This window comes from Limulus polyphemus, unplaced genomic scaffold, assembly GCF_000517525.1.
Source record: "Limulus polyphemus unplaced genomic scaffold, Limulus_polyphemus-2.1.2 Scaffold4296, whole genome shotgun sequence".
Taxonomy (NCBI): domain Eukaryota; kingdom Metazoa; phylum Arthropoda; class Merostomata; order Xiphosura; family Limulidae; genus Limulus; species Limulus polyphemus.
In genome coordinates this window covers 40,085-58,908 of record NW_013669906.1, presented here as the reverse complement: position 1 = coordinate 58,908, position 18,824 = coordinate 40,085, and the positions used below count along the sequence as shown (strand labels likewise).

Here is an 18,824-nt window from a genome sequence, read left to right as displayed (position 1 = left end):
AGCTCATACTACTTGATCAAAACATCCACAACAAGTTTAGTTAGACTGAACTGTTATAAAAGTTTAATGAAGTGATGTAGTTATACCTGTACACCTACAACAAGTTTAGTTAGACTGAACTGTTGGAAAAGTTTAATTAAGTGACGTAGTTATACTTGTACAACTACAACAAGTTTAGTTAGATTGAAATGTTGGAAAAGTTTAATGAAGTGATGTAGTTATACCTGTACATCTACAACAAGTTTAGTTAGACTGAACGGTTGGAAAAGTTTAATGAAGTGACGTAGTTATACTTGTACATCTACAACAAGTTTAGTTAGACTGAACTGTTGGAAAAGTTTAATGAAGTGACGTAGTTGTACTTGTACATCTACAACAAGTTTAGTTAGACTGAACTGTTGGAAAAGTTTAATGAAGTGACGTAGTTATACCTGTACATCTACAACAAGTTTAGTTAGACTGAACTCTAACTAAACTTGTTGTAGGTGTACAGGTATAACTACGTCACTTAATTAAACTTTTCCAACAGTTCAATCTAACTAAACTTGTTGTAGATGTACAAGTATAACTACGTCACTTAATTAAACTTTTCCGACAGTACAAGTATAACTACGGTTCAGTCTAACTAAACTTGTTGTAGATAAGTGACGTAGTTATTCTAACTAAACTTGTTGTAGTTGTACAAGTCTGAACTGTTGGAAAAGTTTAATTAAGTGACGTAGTTATACTTGTACAACAAGTTTAGTTAGATTGAAATGTTGGAAAAGCTTGATAAAGCAATTAGTTAAAGCTTAGGTTAACAGATACTGTGTAGTATATATCAAAAAAAAGTCTACATGCAATTTCTAGCCACAAAGCAAAATAAAATAAAAGCAAAAATCTGTTCATTGGTTTACTCTCACTACAATATTTTGACCACTGAGCTAAATTAGACCAACACTAAAACATTCACATTCTGTAAAACAGCACTGAGCAGCTAGTTCTATTACGTTTCCAGCAATGTAAGTGACAATTAATTTTGATGCCTCAAAGAAAGAAAAAAACTTTTGCACTACACCATGTGTAACCAACACATGCTTCTCGTACTTAAGTATGATTCATATAATAAAAATGTACATGTAGGCCAAGTGTAAACTCACTCACACTATTCTTTCTTATGCAAATGCTGGGTTTTTATGTTAATCACAGCAAAAGCAACAAGAGAGTACAGAGATTACATCAACTTCCTGTAACAAAACTTGTTCCTTCACACACACATTCACGAGGCAGCTATAATTATACCTTCACCAGTTATAACATTTTCACGTTATGTGATAAAAATATCTTCTGAAGAAGCGTTGAACTGTTTGCATATACTTTATATTAATAAAATTTTCAAATTATGCGACCTTTGAAAAACTGGGTTAAAAGGGTTTGTGGGACATCTTTCAAAAAAATCACTAAGCATCCAAATAGTTCCTGATAACTGCCAACGTTACTTGCATTAATAAAAAAATGGGTATAAGAAATTACAGACCTAATTATTCCAATAGATGCAGTTGTCAGATACCATCTAAAAAAGAAGGGGTGGGGGGCTTAAAAGCTGGCATTTAAAGAATAATTCTTAGCATGGGTTCAGAAAGACTTTTTTTTACTACTAACTTCTAAAGGTATGTAATAAGTTTGCTTGTTTCTTTGTTGTATTTTTTTTTTGGTGGGGGATGAAGATATTCAGTTTTTGTTAAGTTATATAAAATTACTAGCAAGTTATAGATAAGTTTTATTTTTTCTTACTACATTTCTTAAAATATGAAATTTTAGAATGAGTTCATTCTTTAAATCACACTTAATGCCAAATCATGGTTTTCAGTATAAACATACACTTGTTTATCCGTGAAAGTAAATCCAATTAATGCTTAAAAAAGTATTCAATGTCTTTGAAGAACAGCAATGTACTAAAAAAAAAAGAAAGATATGTCATGCAAACAAAATATATTAAACAAAATCTATATTCTCAAATGTACAAATTTTGTAAGATCAAGCTGTTGTAATGAGAACTGGCAGCTCTAGAGAGACACCGAGAAATTTTGACAGTTTGTAGAATTAATAATTTCATCTCTCGTAACATAGGATTCACCACAAGATAGTCATAATGACTAAAAATAAAAATTACACTTCTAATAAATCAAGTTTACGTACCCCATAATCTAAAAATATGTTTTTGCTATTTATTTGTTACATACAGCTTTTTTTTTCCCTATGTAACAATATTTTATAACATCATTACAAAATTATCACTAATTTTATTAAGGAAATCCAATTAGACTACCCAAAGAAATTTTTGGTTCATACAATTCATAAAAGTTGGAAGCAAACTCTTGAATTTGAGATACTTTTTATAATGGTTGATAGTGTAAGATGAAAAAGCAAACATAATGTTAAATCCTTTTACACTAAACTTTTTGTAGCCAAATGTTAGCTGATAAGCCTAAAGAAACTAAAGTAATACCATGTTAAAACTGAAACTTGGACCAGTTAACAAACTTGGTCAGTATTCCCCTTACACAAAACATCCACCCATAGCAATATTTATCATATAGTATAATAAAAATCCTAAACAGTAGCTACACAATTTTTAACCAAAATATTTCTTAGATTTTAACGTACTTATATCAGTAGAAAACTAAAGTTTACTTTCTACACAATAAAAGTGACTTGAGCCAAGACCCAAGTTAGCATATGTAGTGAATCCAAATTTAGATGTTTACATTTCCATGTCTTGGCTAAACATTCTTAACGTATTCAGTAACTCCAACTTTAATGAAACAAATTAGTCTAGTCAGGATAAAGACAATTTTACATTTAATCATAATATACGGACAACAAGGGACCATTTGATCCTTCAAGGCTGTCCCTGAACAACTACACTTGATAAATAAAAACTTTAACCCCCCCTTATTTTTCAAAAATTCATCAACTCTTGTGAAGAGCTGGATTTCAGTACTACAGATACAACTCATTCCATAAGCCAGTTATAAAAACAAAACTGTCTTAATTGAAGCTTAACATGTCTTTTCCAATTCTTAATATTGTATTCTATCATTCTATGTCAGGCCACGACAAATACTTTCAGATCTAGGAGCCAGCCCCAAAACTCAGGAGACAGGTGTGCCTAACCTAACTTAACTACTCTTTGTACCGGGAAATATGGGTACACTAGTGCCTCAGTAAACTATTTTTTTTTCTTTGCCACAAATTTTTTCAAAATAATTATGCCATTACAATTATAGACAATATTTCACATGTTTTAAAGAAACTGTTGCTCAGAAATTAATTTTGTTTTCAAAATTTTAGATTTTTCAAGATATCTGGGGGTTTTCACATGCAGGATCTGGCATGTGTTCAAATCTTAAATCTGCCAGTTCAAGTCTAGTCTCGTCTCTCTTATTCTTAGCTGTTAAGACAGGAATGTTGTAGCTTGTGAAACTTTATTCAGTTAGTGATTAAAATCATAGTATACAAGATTTCACTCAACTTCAGTTGTCATTTGCTTTAACAACAGATGCATGTTCAGGTTGTGTTGGGGTGTCACAAAGTTACACATCGTCCTCTTCCCTATAGATAATTGGCATCTTCAGTCTGTTTTAACAAAGGTTTTTTTGTAATAATTCCCAAGCATAGACTTGTGCAAGTTTTTGACTTATTTTTTCATAGATGTTAATTGGGTGCGAATGCACTACCATGGCTAAAGCAGAAAAAGTGCCAAAATGGGAATGGGCAATCAAAACAGGAACTGGACTTGTGTAACACACGAAATTCAGAGCACATCCAACCGACTCTTGGATTATGATAATGTGATTAAACGACAGTAAAAGAATTATAATCTAAAACAAGGAACTTAAATATATTGAAATATTTTACTAAGATTAAACATTGGCTAATTAACGAGATATACAAGTGCTTCAATTATCCACGATTTTTAGGCTTTCCCCGGACCAGCATGGATAATCAAGGCACCCTGTACATTTATTTACTTTCACAGCAACAAGTGCATGCTAACAATCATGATACCAACAACCACTTGATAATATTGCCTGAACTAACTGCTTTTGGTACTGTTTAAGTCTAAACATGCACATTGACTGGTTGAATTGAGGGAAAGAAGAAAAACAAAATAATGCAAAACTAGTAACGTGTTGTGCAACCATAGAGCTTCATTCCTGAAAAAGTATTGAATCCATCATTAAAACCATAGAAACAAAGTTTAATTTAGGACTCAGAGAATGCAAAAATAGTTCCAGACTTTCAAGAGGCCAGAACTGTTATAGATTAAAGTTTTACTTAGCACAGCTCTACGCATGAATAAATTGGGAGAAAATACTGGGCATCAAGATGAAATTTTTAGCCACCATGGCAACCTGGCACTTAGGATTTGTCAAGGCCAGTCCTATGTGATCTTCAAAATATAAAAAGAAATCAGGGGACTATCTTATTGATCCCCAAGACAATCTTTAAAAACTTCAATAAGGTCAACTGTTACCCTTTTTTCTAAAGAGAAAATAAGAGATCTTAACCTACCCCTACAAGAGAAACACTTATTTAGAAACATCTCGATAGCCCTCCACTAAGCACTTTCCAATAAGTCAATATTTTCTCTTAGCTAAGACCAAAACAATATTCCAAGCAAGACATAAGTAGCAATTTGTAAATAAATAATTAACTATCTAACATTTAACCAATTTGTCTATAAATACACTAAACTTCTATCAACATTGCTTCAATGGGTTAAACTCATCCACTACTATGCCAAGACCATTTTCTTCAATCACCTATACAGTTTCCATATATATTAAACATCTGATCTAAGTTATGATAACCCAACTTTTCGTACAACTTACCAACTGATCAAAGACATTCTGTTTTACCTAAACATCCTCAATACAGCTATAAATACCCAAAAGTCTAATTTCTTCAGCAAACTTTACTAAATTTACTAATTACATCCTATCGATATTGTTGATGTAAATAAGAAAAAGCTTAAGGCACAATTTCTAACCTCTGAGGTACTGCTCTAGCAACAACAGTCAAGTATGACTGGACTCCCCCAAATCTTTCACTACGGTAGCAGCGTTTATTCCCTGTACACAATTTTATTGTGCAACTGTTATAATATTGTGGTTTTTGACACATTATCTTTATTTCAAAGTGACTTAAAAAATAAGTTTTTTTTTATGATTTCACAATAGAATCCTTTTTATGTTAATAAGTTGAATGAATATGGTGTAACAACTCAAAAACTGCTTTTTACAACATTTTTAAAGCTACTTCTCTCAGTTAAATAATTTATTTATCTTGATATACAAACATGCAGCACAGGTATCTAGTACTCAAAACTTACTCGGGATAAATACTGGAGCTTTTTACACATTCACAGCTTTGACTTTTCTGGGATGAGAGAAAGAAAGACACCGCATGTACAAGAGAAACAATTGATCCCAATTTCATTTTTTTTTTTTTCACTTTTAACAATGTTAACATGCAGAAAGTAGTGAATGTCAAAGATGCCCCAGGATTTATCCCAACACGTCTACAAAAACATTTTATCCTGTTAATTACATACAGTATTTAACAATATATCTTTTTTAAAATTCACAGTAATTCACTTAATATATAAATATACTTTTAATCTGAATGGCAGTTAAAAGCCATTATGTATATTTTTTGAACAGAATAAACAAAGTTATAAAATAATAAACTTCAAGCATTTTATGCAATTAATAATGGAAATGGAACATAAAGGCAGAAAACCAGCAAAATGGGAACTTAGATGTAATATTATATCTGCAGGAAATGAACAGTAGAGGTACACAATGGGTTTGACATAGCTTTAGGGTCTAAAATTAGAACATAAAACTTCATCTTCTGTAACGTTTTAGGTAACACTTTGTATCCACACCCATCTTTAAGTTTAATATTCACATAACCCATCACTTTAATATTGTAATAAACATTTTTCTGTGACAAAGTAGCCTCACCCTGTGTGGGTCAAAAACACACCAAATCAGCAACATTTAAAGGAAAGAAAAACCGTGACATAAGGTTAAACATGAATTAAATACTTGGATATATAACTTATCTGTAAAATTTTGAATGATAATTTTTTTTATATTATCTAACCTGAGAAATTTTATAAAACTGAAAGATATTTGCCATGTAATAAATATATTTCAACTTAAAACACAGCACAGGCAGTTTTTTCTAAAAATTCTATATAATACATACACATACCATGGTGTAAAAATCCCATAAATTCTAACCTTTAGCCCTAAGTTTTAGGTTAATCACCTTAAATATCCATTCAGTACTGAAATGACGAACGATGGTCCATGCTCCTGCCATTAGCAAAATTGTAAGGATACATGACGTATTAAAATGCCAGTAACTTTTGATGTCACGCCATGTTCCTTTTGGAAAGTCATAATCTGGATCCTTTAACTGATTAAAACTTTCCACGACATACCTGTAAATACCAACAATAAATTCAAAATAAGAAGGAATGCGCTCCCACTCAACTACCGTTTCTCCTACAGCCATTTTTCTTTACGTTATGCGCGCCCTCTTTAATACATAATCGCTCTACTTTTATAGGCTCGTGCTACTACGACATATCAAAAATAAGACTCCAAGGTCATTACCCGTTGCCAAAAGAAAAGCAAAACAGTAAATCAAACTTGGTTGTTATTTATACGATTTATTATAGATTTGTTATTAGCATTTTTGTACGTTAGACATGTATAACAAATATAAACGATTTTGTGAGCCAATATAAATATTTAAATACAAAGTTTGTTTGTTTGTTATTAAGCACAAAGGCTAGACAAAGGGCTATCTGTGCTCTGCCCACCACGGGTATCTAAACCCGGTTTCTAGCAGCATAAGTCCGCAGACATACCACTGTGCCACTGGAAAACAAATACAAAGTGTCCATAAATATGAAGATACATACGTCATCAGCATTACCCCAATGTAACCTTTTTTGGAAAATTAATGAATGTCGTTGAGAATTAACAAAAAACAGCACCCCCCCCCCACTCCAAACACAAAAAAATAACAAAAGCGCAAAGTTATTAAACTGAAATTGTTTTTATATTATTTTTTACCAGATGAAACGGTTCCTGACCTCTTCTGTATTCTTTTTACTTTGACTATAAAATGTTTAGAATTATAAATACATTCAATTTCTATATTTGACACTGTTGTAACTTTGTTCTATCGTTTGCCAGGCTCCTTTAAATTATTTGGTAAAAAATAATGCAAGAACAAGTCCAAGTAACAATAACAGACTAATTTATTTCTTCTTTAATAACACTTGCTACAGCCACTTTTACCTGTAGGCCTAACTTCCAATACAACAATTTTTAACAGATACTACTGTAACTACTGGAGGCTTAATATTATAATAATGTTTAACAGAAATTTCCTTAATTATAAGTACACCTATTTCACAAATGAACTTACTTACCCTACAGAATTTCCTCGCTAATCGTTCAAATAATTGAATACACATGATCAATCTTACTTCTAACTCTGAATAACTTTTCTGAACTCATAAACTCACTGAATACTCATCAAATCTTCACACAATGATTATTCATATTCATAATGTTCTCTGTTTCTACAAATTCAACAAAATTTCTAGATTACTACATCATTATCATGAACTTTCTAGATCTAGCGTCATAATCATGATTAGCAGCTCCCTCTAACAAACAGTTATATTATAACATTGAAAATACAACTTATAACGCTGTTAACTATCGTCTCCGATATTGCAGCGCTAAATATCAGGGCTTATAGCACTAAAAATCAGGTTTCGATACTCACAGTGGGCAGAGCACAGATAACCCATTGTGTAGCTTTGCGCTTGATAACAAGTAAACAAATCGTATCTGAAAATATAACTTCCTAAAAACTTTTTTAAGTCTGCAATCGCTTTATATTTACATACATATTATTTCAAAACATTAGTTATTATTTTGGAGTATTATTAAATCATTATTATATCCCCCTAGTGGCTCAGTGGTAAGTCTGAGGGCTTATAACGCTAAAAATCGGGATTAGATACCTACAATGGTCAGAGCACAGACAATCATTGTGCATTTTTGAGCTTAACAACGAACAAACAAAAATCATTATTATAATAAGAATATCTTCTCTGACTTTTGAATTTTTTAGCGATGAGTTTTGACCAGCTACTAAGCATCTTAAAAATATATCAAGAGATGGCACTAGCATAGATTAGTAGCTTGTTTGTTTGCTGAATTTCGAGCAAAGCTACTCGAAGGTTATCTCTGCTAGGCGTTCTTGATCTTGAAATGATAGATTATAGGGAAGACAGCTAGTCAACACCATCCACCGCCAATTCTTGGGCTACTCTTTACCAACGAAAAGTAGGATTGACTGTCACATCATACCTCCCCCAACAGTTGAAAGGAAGGGCGGGATTCGAGCCCTTGACCCACAAATTGCTAACCATCAGGCCATTCCATGTAGCATGGGGTGGTAGAATTTACTCTTTCTCTAATTACATTATTCGCATTTACATGTATGAATTTTTGTCTAAATGAAATATTTCTGAATACAGAGTAATGATTTGATACACATTCCTGTATGAATATAAATATGTTAACAATTATTTCTGGATATAAGTGAATAGATAAAATAACCACATTTGTGAGCATACTTATAACTTCCGTTTCATAAATATCTATTAGAACATACTATAAAATATATGTCATCATTGTATTTACGTTTTTTATTAGCGTAAATAAAAAAACAGTGTTCCCACAATTCACAGATTAAGTATTGCTGATCTAATGAGCTAAAAAGATTATAAAACGCAGCCAGAAGAGAAATGACCCGAAACAGAAGATAAATCAATCTTTTTTTTTAAATAGTTTTTTGTTCTCCTATCAATATACATACACTTTATACATTGTATGCTCTGTTACAAGCTCTGAATTATGTGGTGTTAGTATTTCGATTGTCTTTGATTCCTGCAACATTGAAATATGGATTTATTAAATAGCACCCTGAAAAGAAATATCGTGTGTTGCACGATTAATCTAATATTTTTTAAACTAATAGCTATCACAGAAATGATCAAGTCTGAGTACTGACCGTTTTTCAGAAAGTTTCATGTTATCAACTTGTTTTGTAAAGGTAAACTGATAAAATAAATAATTTGGAACTATATGATGTTTAATAATTGTTTGAATACAAACAGCGTAGTTTTATCAGTCTTACGACATTTTTCCCAGCAGGTGGAAACTAAGAATTATTGAAACTTTGACAGGCGTAATGGCAGACCCTGCAGTGATAACCATTTGGCTATACACGATGAGGTATTTGCAGACCTGTTAACCTGTGGGTGATGCCAGTGAGTGAAATTTCAACGTGAACTGCAACCGCCATGAGTAATGACCAGATTTCCAAATTCTTCAAGAAAAAAATGAAATACAAGAGCAACAGCTAAGTTACAGAAGTTCGAAATTTTTATTTAAGAAAAATTTCTATAGACGCATACATCTATGTGAAGTTGTAAAAATCAAAAGCCACAATAATCCACGACTTAACAACCTGTGCTTGTTTCAATAGCGCAAGCGTGGAAATTCATGATTATCAGAATATAATAAAAAATATTTTTTGAGAGATTTGAAATGTGTATAGGGTGATTCTCACATACTTAGGTTTATAAGGTTAAGTTGTATATTACAGGCTACCCACAAACACGAACAATTTGGAGTAATCAATCGTATTACAGGCACAAATATTATGTTAAATACTGGTCCACTTTAATAATTGTTAGTTTTACCCAAGAGAGCCCAAAATTATAAATCATTTTAATTACATGAAGAAATCTTACACTCGCGGCAAGAAATGGCCCCATCACGAGATTATCTTATATTGAAATCATCGATCGGAGCTATGAATGAGTCAAGTGAGGAAATTGTTTGGCGGGAAAGGAGCATGCGCGTGCGCCATATTTCATTTATCAAGATCATCCGGGTTTTATCAAGCTGGGCGGGAAAGCAACGCTTGATGGTCGACTGCGAAAATGGAGGTATACGTTCTAATACAGAAGTATTTCCTCATTTATTACTGTCGTGTAACGAAGGTAAGATTGTCCGCTTTATTTTACCCGTTAGACATTTTAAATTTCATTTTACACCTAATTTTTTTTACAGTACGTTAAAGAGTAAGACTTCAAATTCTTAAGTTTGTACCGCCAAAATGATTCAGATTGCGTCAGTTCACTACATTTACATTAACGTCAGTCATTATATTACACGCTGAAAATAGAGCCGCTGTTTCCATGGGCACGCTGTTATAAAGAATATTCGTTATCAATTTGTTTGTTTGATATGTCACATTTTAAAGTCAGTAGTATCCAGGTCCTTTAAAATAGCTTTGTAAAATATTTCAATATTGTTTGAGTACGTGAATTAGTTATCTTTTTAGTATAAATATATGTTGGCTATGCCACCACTCTGACACAAAATTGGCAATTTGCCATAATTCAGTTTATTGGAAAGTCTTAAGTCCAATACTATGGTGTTATACCAGTTAACGCTAAATAATGAATATGATATTTGACAATTAAGACATGAATAACATTTAATTCACATCTTAGTATGAGCCAACAATAATATTAGTAATAACGTTTTACATCTGTTTAGTTTAATTGCAATAATGTAGCACAGACTTCATTAAATAGTTAAGAATAATATTATTATTAGATCCAGCATAGTTAATTTTACAGAATTATTACTTATTTCCTAAAAGGGGGCCGAAGGCCGCCTGGAAGGTTCACCTGTTTTAAACATTCACGCCACTATCCAATAGTGTGTTATCTGTCAGTCAGCCAGTAGACACTAAAATGACGTCACATAAGGAACACTTAAGGTTACAATTTGTACTGTCGTGACGTCAGTAAATCTTGCGCATGCCATGAATCGCGAGAAGAATTATGCATTCCGTATACTACCACACAGCATGACAAATGAACTTCAAAAGTATGAAATAAAATTATTTGTTACTCTTAATTTTGATTTTATTTACTCTTGAAACAGAACACTTTTGGGACCTTGCAGAAATACATCTAGTAATAGTATAAGTACAAATTAGTATTATATTACTCTTGTTAGCCTTTTAGTTAGTGAAATGACGTTAGAGAATTCAAATAAGTAGCTTAACATTAACGTTGTGAATACGTTTTTTAAGGCATTATACCAGTGATTAAGCATACATCCAACCTGATTTTTGATAACGTCTGATAATCCAGGATTAAGTAGGTTATTATTACGTACTGCTGACTTAAATGTTATGATGTTGAATGCCAAAATGTGGAAGCCAATAGGCAGAGAAAAGAGAAATTTGCTGTTCTATTTTCTATATAAACCTGATGTGAAATTTGCATTTAATAAATTTACCCTAGAATTCATGATGAAGCAATGGAGTGCATGATCGATTTTTAGAATTCATTTTTCTAAACTATTTCTACACCAAATTGTTTGTGTGTCCATGACTTTAACATGAACTCCTAATGGGATGGCAGTCACAAAAAATAATCTGAAAAAAAAATACTGTCAATATTACAGTGAATACCATAACTTGTGTTCAAATTTTCTATGTATCTTAAACACAAAATTAATGATTTTACATTAGTTTTTATTGATTTTTTTACACAATTTTGTGACATAATTTACTTGATATCATTAACTACATCAGTAGTGAACAGTATGTAAACAAGCCAACTAATTTGGGAGTTAAACAGAATGTGATGATGGTGAGAAAGGGAGACATTAGCAAGCAAAGTAATTTTTCCAACTATTTTGCAAATTCAAGTAAAATCAGAGAAAGCATTCAGTAAAAGCTTTAACCCAATTTTAAATTGGATATTTGGAATTGTTTCCTGTTCAGTGTATTTTAAGTTAACTATAACAGGATTTTAAATAGACAACAGTAACTTGAGTTTTCTTTACTGATCAGTAAAAATTGTGTTTTTAACAAGTGATCTTTAATTACGGTAAGTGCAAGATAAGACATTTGGGTTATAATAATTTGAATTGTACATCTTATGTAGATGGGAACCAACTCACTTGCATGACCGAAGAAAAATATCTTGGCATAGCAGTGGATAAGTCAGTTAAGCTGTTAAAACAGTATTCTGTCACTAGTAGGACTAGTGTATCTATAGAGACATTAATTAAAAGGTAATTATCACTCTGTACAAAGTTACAAATTACTGGATAGGCCTCATTTGGAATACTGTGTACTGTTTTGGTCTTATCTAATAAAGGATGTTGACTTTCTTGAAAGGGTTCAGAAGAGGACTGATGCTAGGTATCGAAAGATTGCCTTATAGGAGTAGTTAAGATCTCTCATCATTTTTTTTTGGAAAAAGGAGGGTAAGAGGCAATCTTATTGAATTTACAAGATTATTTAGGGGATCCATACAACAAAGGCCTCTGATTTCATTTTTGTATTCTGGAGACAATAGGATGAGACACAAATTTAAAATTCTGAAAGGTAAAGTTGGGCTTTAGTTAAGACAGTTTCATTTCTATAATAGGGTTATTGGTTTATAGAATGAGTTGCCATTGGCAGTGGAGGAGGCTGGAACTTTACAAGAGTTTAAGAGGGAAATGGATGATTCTATGAAAAATAAAGGACAAGTTTAAATTTTTATTTTTGTGCAAGATGGATGTGCAAAGACATGCTTGAAGGCCCAAGTGGTCCATATGTTATTTGGTATTAATTTGCAGTAGGAAATTTATTAATTTTTTTTCCTCTATCGTCAATATGGTCTTTAAACTCTTGTAAAGTGGTGACCTCCACTACTGCAGACAGCAGCTCATTCCACAAGCCAATCACCATATTAGAAATATAAAATATACTTCTTGCAGCGTAGCCTTTCTTTATCCAAATTTTAAACTTGTGACTTCTTGATCTGTTATCAGTGCTTTGACACTAAAACCAATGTACCAAATAGTTTTTTTCCTACTTACTGTAGTGCTTCATTATTGGATCAATTCTTCCTTATGATCAAACATTGATATTTTTATGTCATATGTAAAACAACACATGCCCAAAAACTATTATCACACACACACACACACAAAACATGATTAAAAACTTTTTCTAGACATTAATAATTAATATTAAGTTTTGATTAGAGTAAGCTATGCACATAGAACAAAACTGAAGATCAACCCAACAATCAGTATAACTAATTATTTATACTTTTATTACATTTCAATTTTTAACGATATATCAATTACAAATGATAAAAGAAGTCGACAGAAGAAATTTAAAAAGGTTGTAGTATAAGTTTTAAACTTGGTCTCACATGCCAAATAAAAATAGAAGTTTATTACGTGGACTCTGATCGTCAGTGTACAAAAACATTTATTTTAAAAATTAATTAAAGATTACACAGAACTCGTAGAGCACTAATCTTCTTTGGTAGTCAAAAGTGTTTAATTAATAGACGTTCTCCATGCAGAACTGCAACATCTTGATGTTTACCATTCCACAGGCTGTTGTCACCGTGTTCTTTAACTTTTTTTATTGTTCTAAGTTCACAAAAGATTTATCCAACTATACTTACTATTTTTCAAAACGTTTTGTCTGGTGGTTATCGTGCCGCACTGTGAATCCGAGAGTACTCTTTTCGAAGCTCGTTGCCGCTAGAAAACGCACTCAGCACTTTAGTGTTGTTGGTGCACAATTAAAGTGACTGTCAAATTTCACTATTTGTTCAGATAAAAGTTGCTTGTGAATGGTATTGACGAATTTTCCTCTTTAAAGTCCATCATTTCAAAATTAGGGACGGTTCGGTAGATACTTTTTTGTGAAGCTATGCGCAAACAAAACTATTTGTTTTCATGCACAGATATACTGACAGTATGGCATATAATTGCATAGGCCGCCATTGCTAATAATATAGACGAAGCTAAAAGAGAAATTATGTATTACAAGCAGATTTCTAAGCAAAATGTTAGTAGGTTGATATTTAAACATTGTTGTTTAATTACAGTTATAATATATTTTAGTTTTTAAATCAAATAAAGAAAATAATAGGTGTTTCTTACTGTAATTGACGGTTTCCAATGAATTTTTCATAAGAGATTCGTAAGAAAAGACCAGCATAAGACTTGAATTTGAGGAAAATAAGATATCGCATATCTCGTTGGTTCTTATGGTTTATTTTTGGAAGTCATGCAAATTTAAATAATGCGCGCTTTGTTGGGTATCACGCGAAATGTAGGAGCGCTGTAAAGTTCGTTGTTAACTGCTGTTTTATCGGTTCGTGCAAAATGTTCACTAATATATATTTCCCGATTTTAAATTTCTAGGGGATTTGGAAAGCTTTCAAGGAGAAATATCAGATCTAAATACCTCAGTAAACAAAGTTTGGTTATTACCTTTAAAGACCTGGATTTCAAAATCACTGTAGAATTTTAGTAATAGAATGACTGGTTTAAGTGGTTATTATTGAGATGTACGTGACGTAAGTCTTGCCCACTCCTATTTGCTACTTAAAATATTTGTATAAATTGAAAATTGGTTACAAAATCCGTATTGTTTTATTGGCAAATATTAAACTTATTCACCATTGTATTGTGTTCGGAAGCACAGAAATGGCATGCACAAATATATGATTATATGCTTTAAGTAAACACTGGCGATATCTCGAGTTTTTATCAACTTTTTTTGTGTTATTTTTCGCATAGGTAGAAAGTAGTGTGACAGATCAGTTATAAAGGACTGGTTTAACCGTAGGAAAAGTTACCTATCCTGCCAAGGTACTCTCGTCAACAGGACATAATACAAACACACGCGTTCGTAAGTCATGATATTTGGTAGTTGAATAATATCTAAAATACATAATAAAAATAAATATGTATAATTTGATTTACCGTCGTTGTACTCTTCACTATAAGATAGTGAAGGATTATGTCTTTGATTTAGGCCTACGTAATTTATCATGTTCTATACGTTAGGACTGATACCACTACACTAAACCTAAGACAGCATCTTCAACGGCCCAAAAAAATTGTATTTTTTTTTATCTCTCCTACAAGTCCTTTAAGAAAAACCTAAATGATTATCAATTATTAATTCTGGTGGCATGGTTTAGTTGTTGTTAGGCCCTAAGCTATACAATAGGTTATCTGTGCTCTGCCCACCACTGATATCGAAATCAGATTTTTAGCGTCGTAAACTTGCAGACTTACCGCTGAGCCACCGATAGGCTTTCTTCTCAAAGCATTATCACATGATTACTTAGTTGTTATAGAATTCATTCCAATGCTTTTCTAAATAAGCCACATGGTAGTAACTGCTGTAATAAAATGCATACCTTATTTTGTTTGGAGGATTCGTAATGAATCTAACCCTAGTATGTAAAGACATAACCTACGTACCAACTAGATATTAATATATTACATAATATTTCCCGTCATCACCTTTAAAGCCGAACTATTATTAACATGCAATACTCAAGGGCGTTACTTGCAAAATTTCAAAATTTTCGACCAAATTCAGATGAGATATTCATTTAAAACCAATACTGGCAAGTATTTAATTTTATTCACACCATATTGATTTTTTTATGATCTCTGTTCGCTGACTAATTCCATACACCAATTTACAAGAAATGGCACGTACAATTAAGACGTATTTTCGTGAACTGTTAGCAGACTTTTCACCCAGAAAAGAACAAAAAAGCAAATAATTTATAGTGAAATTAAAGTTTACGGATGTTTCAAAAAATAATGCATATGATTAGTTCAACATACAGACTAATACTTATACAACAGCAAGACGGATATTTATAATACAGCTCTCGTTAGTAAGTAGTAAACAAGATTATTCAAATATACTTACAAAACATCCAAGATAATAAATTTTCCTCGTTTAATAAGGCCAAATTATTTACAACTTGTCTAGAGATGTAGATGGCGATGATAAATGTTGGTTTCTGAAATATTGTTATAAAAACATCAATCTTACCAAAAGACCTCCTTGCCATCATCATAATCAGATCGACATTCTATAACGGCCGCAAACATAATTATCTCCACCCTTAATTAGTGAGCAATAGGTAAACTACAAAAAACTTCTGATTAGTTGGATATCTACCCCCCGCTAATAACTAAACAGAAAAAAAGTATAACTACAAAATACATTTAGAGGTTAGTTAAAATAAATTACTTGAATTGAAAAATTTATAGGCCTGCATTCGTTGTTTAATAGAACTTCACAAATTCCGGTGTCATTTTGTAACTTATACGATGACTACACAAGTTGCGGATGCTTCAAGAGTTCAGTCAAGGCAATGACACTTTTGAACAAATCATTACAATAGTCTGAACTGTTTGATAGTCTTTCCAACAATGGAATATTTGTTTTCATAATGATTTGTAACTTTTTAATGGTGACACATTATTACTAAATATTTTTTAAAACATAAATTTATCTCAATTCTTGAACATGATGTGTTTATGAAACTTTTGTTAAGCCTAAATGTGAAGGTATTCATAACTTTCTGCCAATCGGCTGCTTTAGACAGTAGACTGACTTTTGAAACATTGTAAGAATGAGATAAGATATGCTTATATTTTTCTTTATTTCCAGCCCATGTGTTCAGCCAAATAATATTTATTTATTTCTCTCATTAATGCTAAGTACATAATTAAGAACTGTATTTAATCCAACTTAAATTACAAGTTTCACATACACTAGATATAAGAAAACATCAACACCCTTCAGTAGGTTTATGTTGTTGGAAATGCAGTTATATTCATCAATGACGACTTGTATTCATACTGACATGTCCATGCATTCAGCTAGTGGCAGTTTATAGCAGAAAAAAAAAGTACAAATTTGGTATATATTTAATGAATTGAGAAACTTCAACCCTCATCTCGTACGCATACAACATGAATACACCCCTCTGTTGGGAATGGTACGTTCTTAGCTGTGATTGGTTCAATTTGATGAGTAAAAGCCCCAATCGTAAGCTACTCTGGAACTTTGAGTTTTGACGTATGGATATGTACTTGTGTTGAGAATACAAATATTAATCGGCTTGGCGGTAGTATTTGAATATAATATACACTATTTTTGGCATCATGGTAAGATATAAATATTCAGGATGTTACATTTCTTGTTAGGTTAAAAATAAATTAATACAATTAAGAAATTAACGATGGGATAGTTGTAGTTCGTTAAAGAAAATGGTAAAAGTTACCTTAACATTGAAATAGACTCCGCTATTCGAAATGAAAGTTGTGTCGTAATACTATATATATACAATAATACTTGCTAATAATATATTTAAATCCTGATCTGTAATATTTGTAGAATTACTCAACACTGGCATTTTTTGATAATTATGTTATGAAGTGATTTATTGTTTTTTTTTTTTTCAAATCATTTGATGGTTGGGTAACAAATTAAAATTCAGACTTTTTTTATTGTGTTTGTTTGAATTTAAGCACAAAGCTACACAATGGGCTATCTGTGCTCTGCCCACCACGGGTATCGAAACCCGGTTTCTAGCGTTGTACGTCTGCAGATATACCGCTGTGCCAATGGGGGGGTTATTAACCTTAAGAGACTGGTTTCTCGACATATAGGTGTAAAGGGGGAAACTTTGAATTGACAAGTTAATGATACACATTTTTGGACTAACTGGAGAGAGAACAGTAGCTATTAACGCTTCAAGTATGATTTCAAATCAAAACATTTATTTATAATTTGACCCTACAATTATCGGCGTTGTTTATATTGACACAATTGCTCTTGTAAACATTTATCTAAATTTTTACGCACGGAACTCCTTTTGGGCCCATAATATAAGAGTCAAGAAGAAAAAGTCCCCGCGGATAGCCCACTGTGTAGCTTTGTGTTTAATTACAAACAAATCCTCTGTATATAATTATTACTCCATAAGATGAAATAGGTAGAATAGGTATTTCAGTGTTGGAGAAGCTAGCAGTTTGAGAAACAAACCACCTAAGTTTTATACCTCAAATATCAAAGCATGTTCCTTTGGAAACTATTTGATTTTTGTAGCTGTATCAGTATGAAAACTGGATACGATTTATTTTCAACTTTTATGTGAAACGTTTTATTTCGTGTTTTTAAGCTTTTACTCTTTTCTATTACCTGTAAGTGAATTTGTTAGAAACTACAGTTTGAACTAATGCTGTTTTGGAAACTAGAATTATATCTTAAGGATGTTACGTCACGAAACCGAAAAAAAAAAACAATCAATTTGTGATCTAAATAATCAGCTTTTGTTTTATAAAAACTGTTTGTTTTTAAACTATGATGTATGTGGGAAAGTCTTCTAAAAATATAATGGGAATAATGCAGTTATGGGTTTACACAAAATAATATAAAAACGCCAATAAATAACTGAAACGTAAATGTTTATTATGGCATTAAAGTTGCCTAATTTTTTATTGTCTATTTGAATTTCAAAACTTAAGACTGATTACACAGACCTGCGAATTTAAAACTTTATAAAAGTTGTTTTGGTTTTAATAACGGATTTTCCATAATTTAGCTACGTAGATTTCGAAAATAATATTCATTTTTTCTATCACGTAAAGTTTTAACAAATCGGGAGGAAGATAAAACTCTTACTTAGATCAAGTTATTATTTCGTTTACCACAATGAACATTTTTTATTGTTATGTTTGAGTTCTAGAACGATTGATAAGACTCACGTCGCGATTGTTCTAGAGAAATCTATAGCCAGTGGTTGT

General features: G+C 31.8%; 2 protein-coding genes across 7 annotated transcripts in view; one reads left to right on the top strand and one right to left on the bottom strand.

Annotated features, from left to right (window-relative positions):
* LOC106470921 (ceramide synthase 1-like) overlaps window positions 1-6,577 on the bottom strand; it is a 30,481-nt gene extending 23,904 nt beyond the window's left edge. The window contains exon 1 of the mRNA XM_013931498.2: window positions 6,325-6,577. Within this exon, the coding sequence (XP_013786952.1) occupies window positions 6,325-6,573 (249 nt within the window). The 5' untranslated portion in view covers window positions 6,574-6,577. The remainder of the gene's footprint in view (window positions 1-6,324) is intronic.
* A 3,477-nt stretch (window positions 6,578-10,054) lies between these two features.
* The window catches only part of LOC106470922 (CTD small phosphatase-like protein 2-B), a 42,203-nt gene continuing 33,433 nt past the window's right edge, over window positions 10,055-18,824 (top strand). For 3 of the 6 annotated variants that reach the window (XR_002613152.1, XM_013931500.2, XM_013931499.2), the window contains exon 1: window positions 10,055-10,156. The gene's annotated coding sequence lies outside the window, so the exon portion shown is untranslated. Of the gene's footprint in view, window positions 10,157-14,777; window positions 14,890-18,824 lie in introns of all 6 variants that reach the window. The other 3 variants (XM_022399570.1, XM_022399572.1, XM_022399571.1) reach the window with 3 other exon arrangements.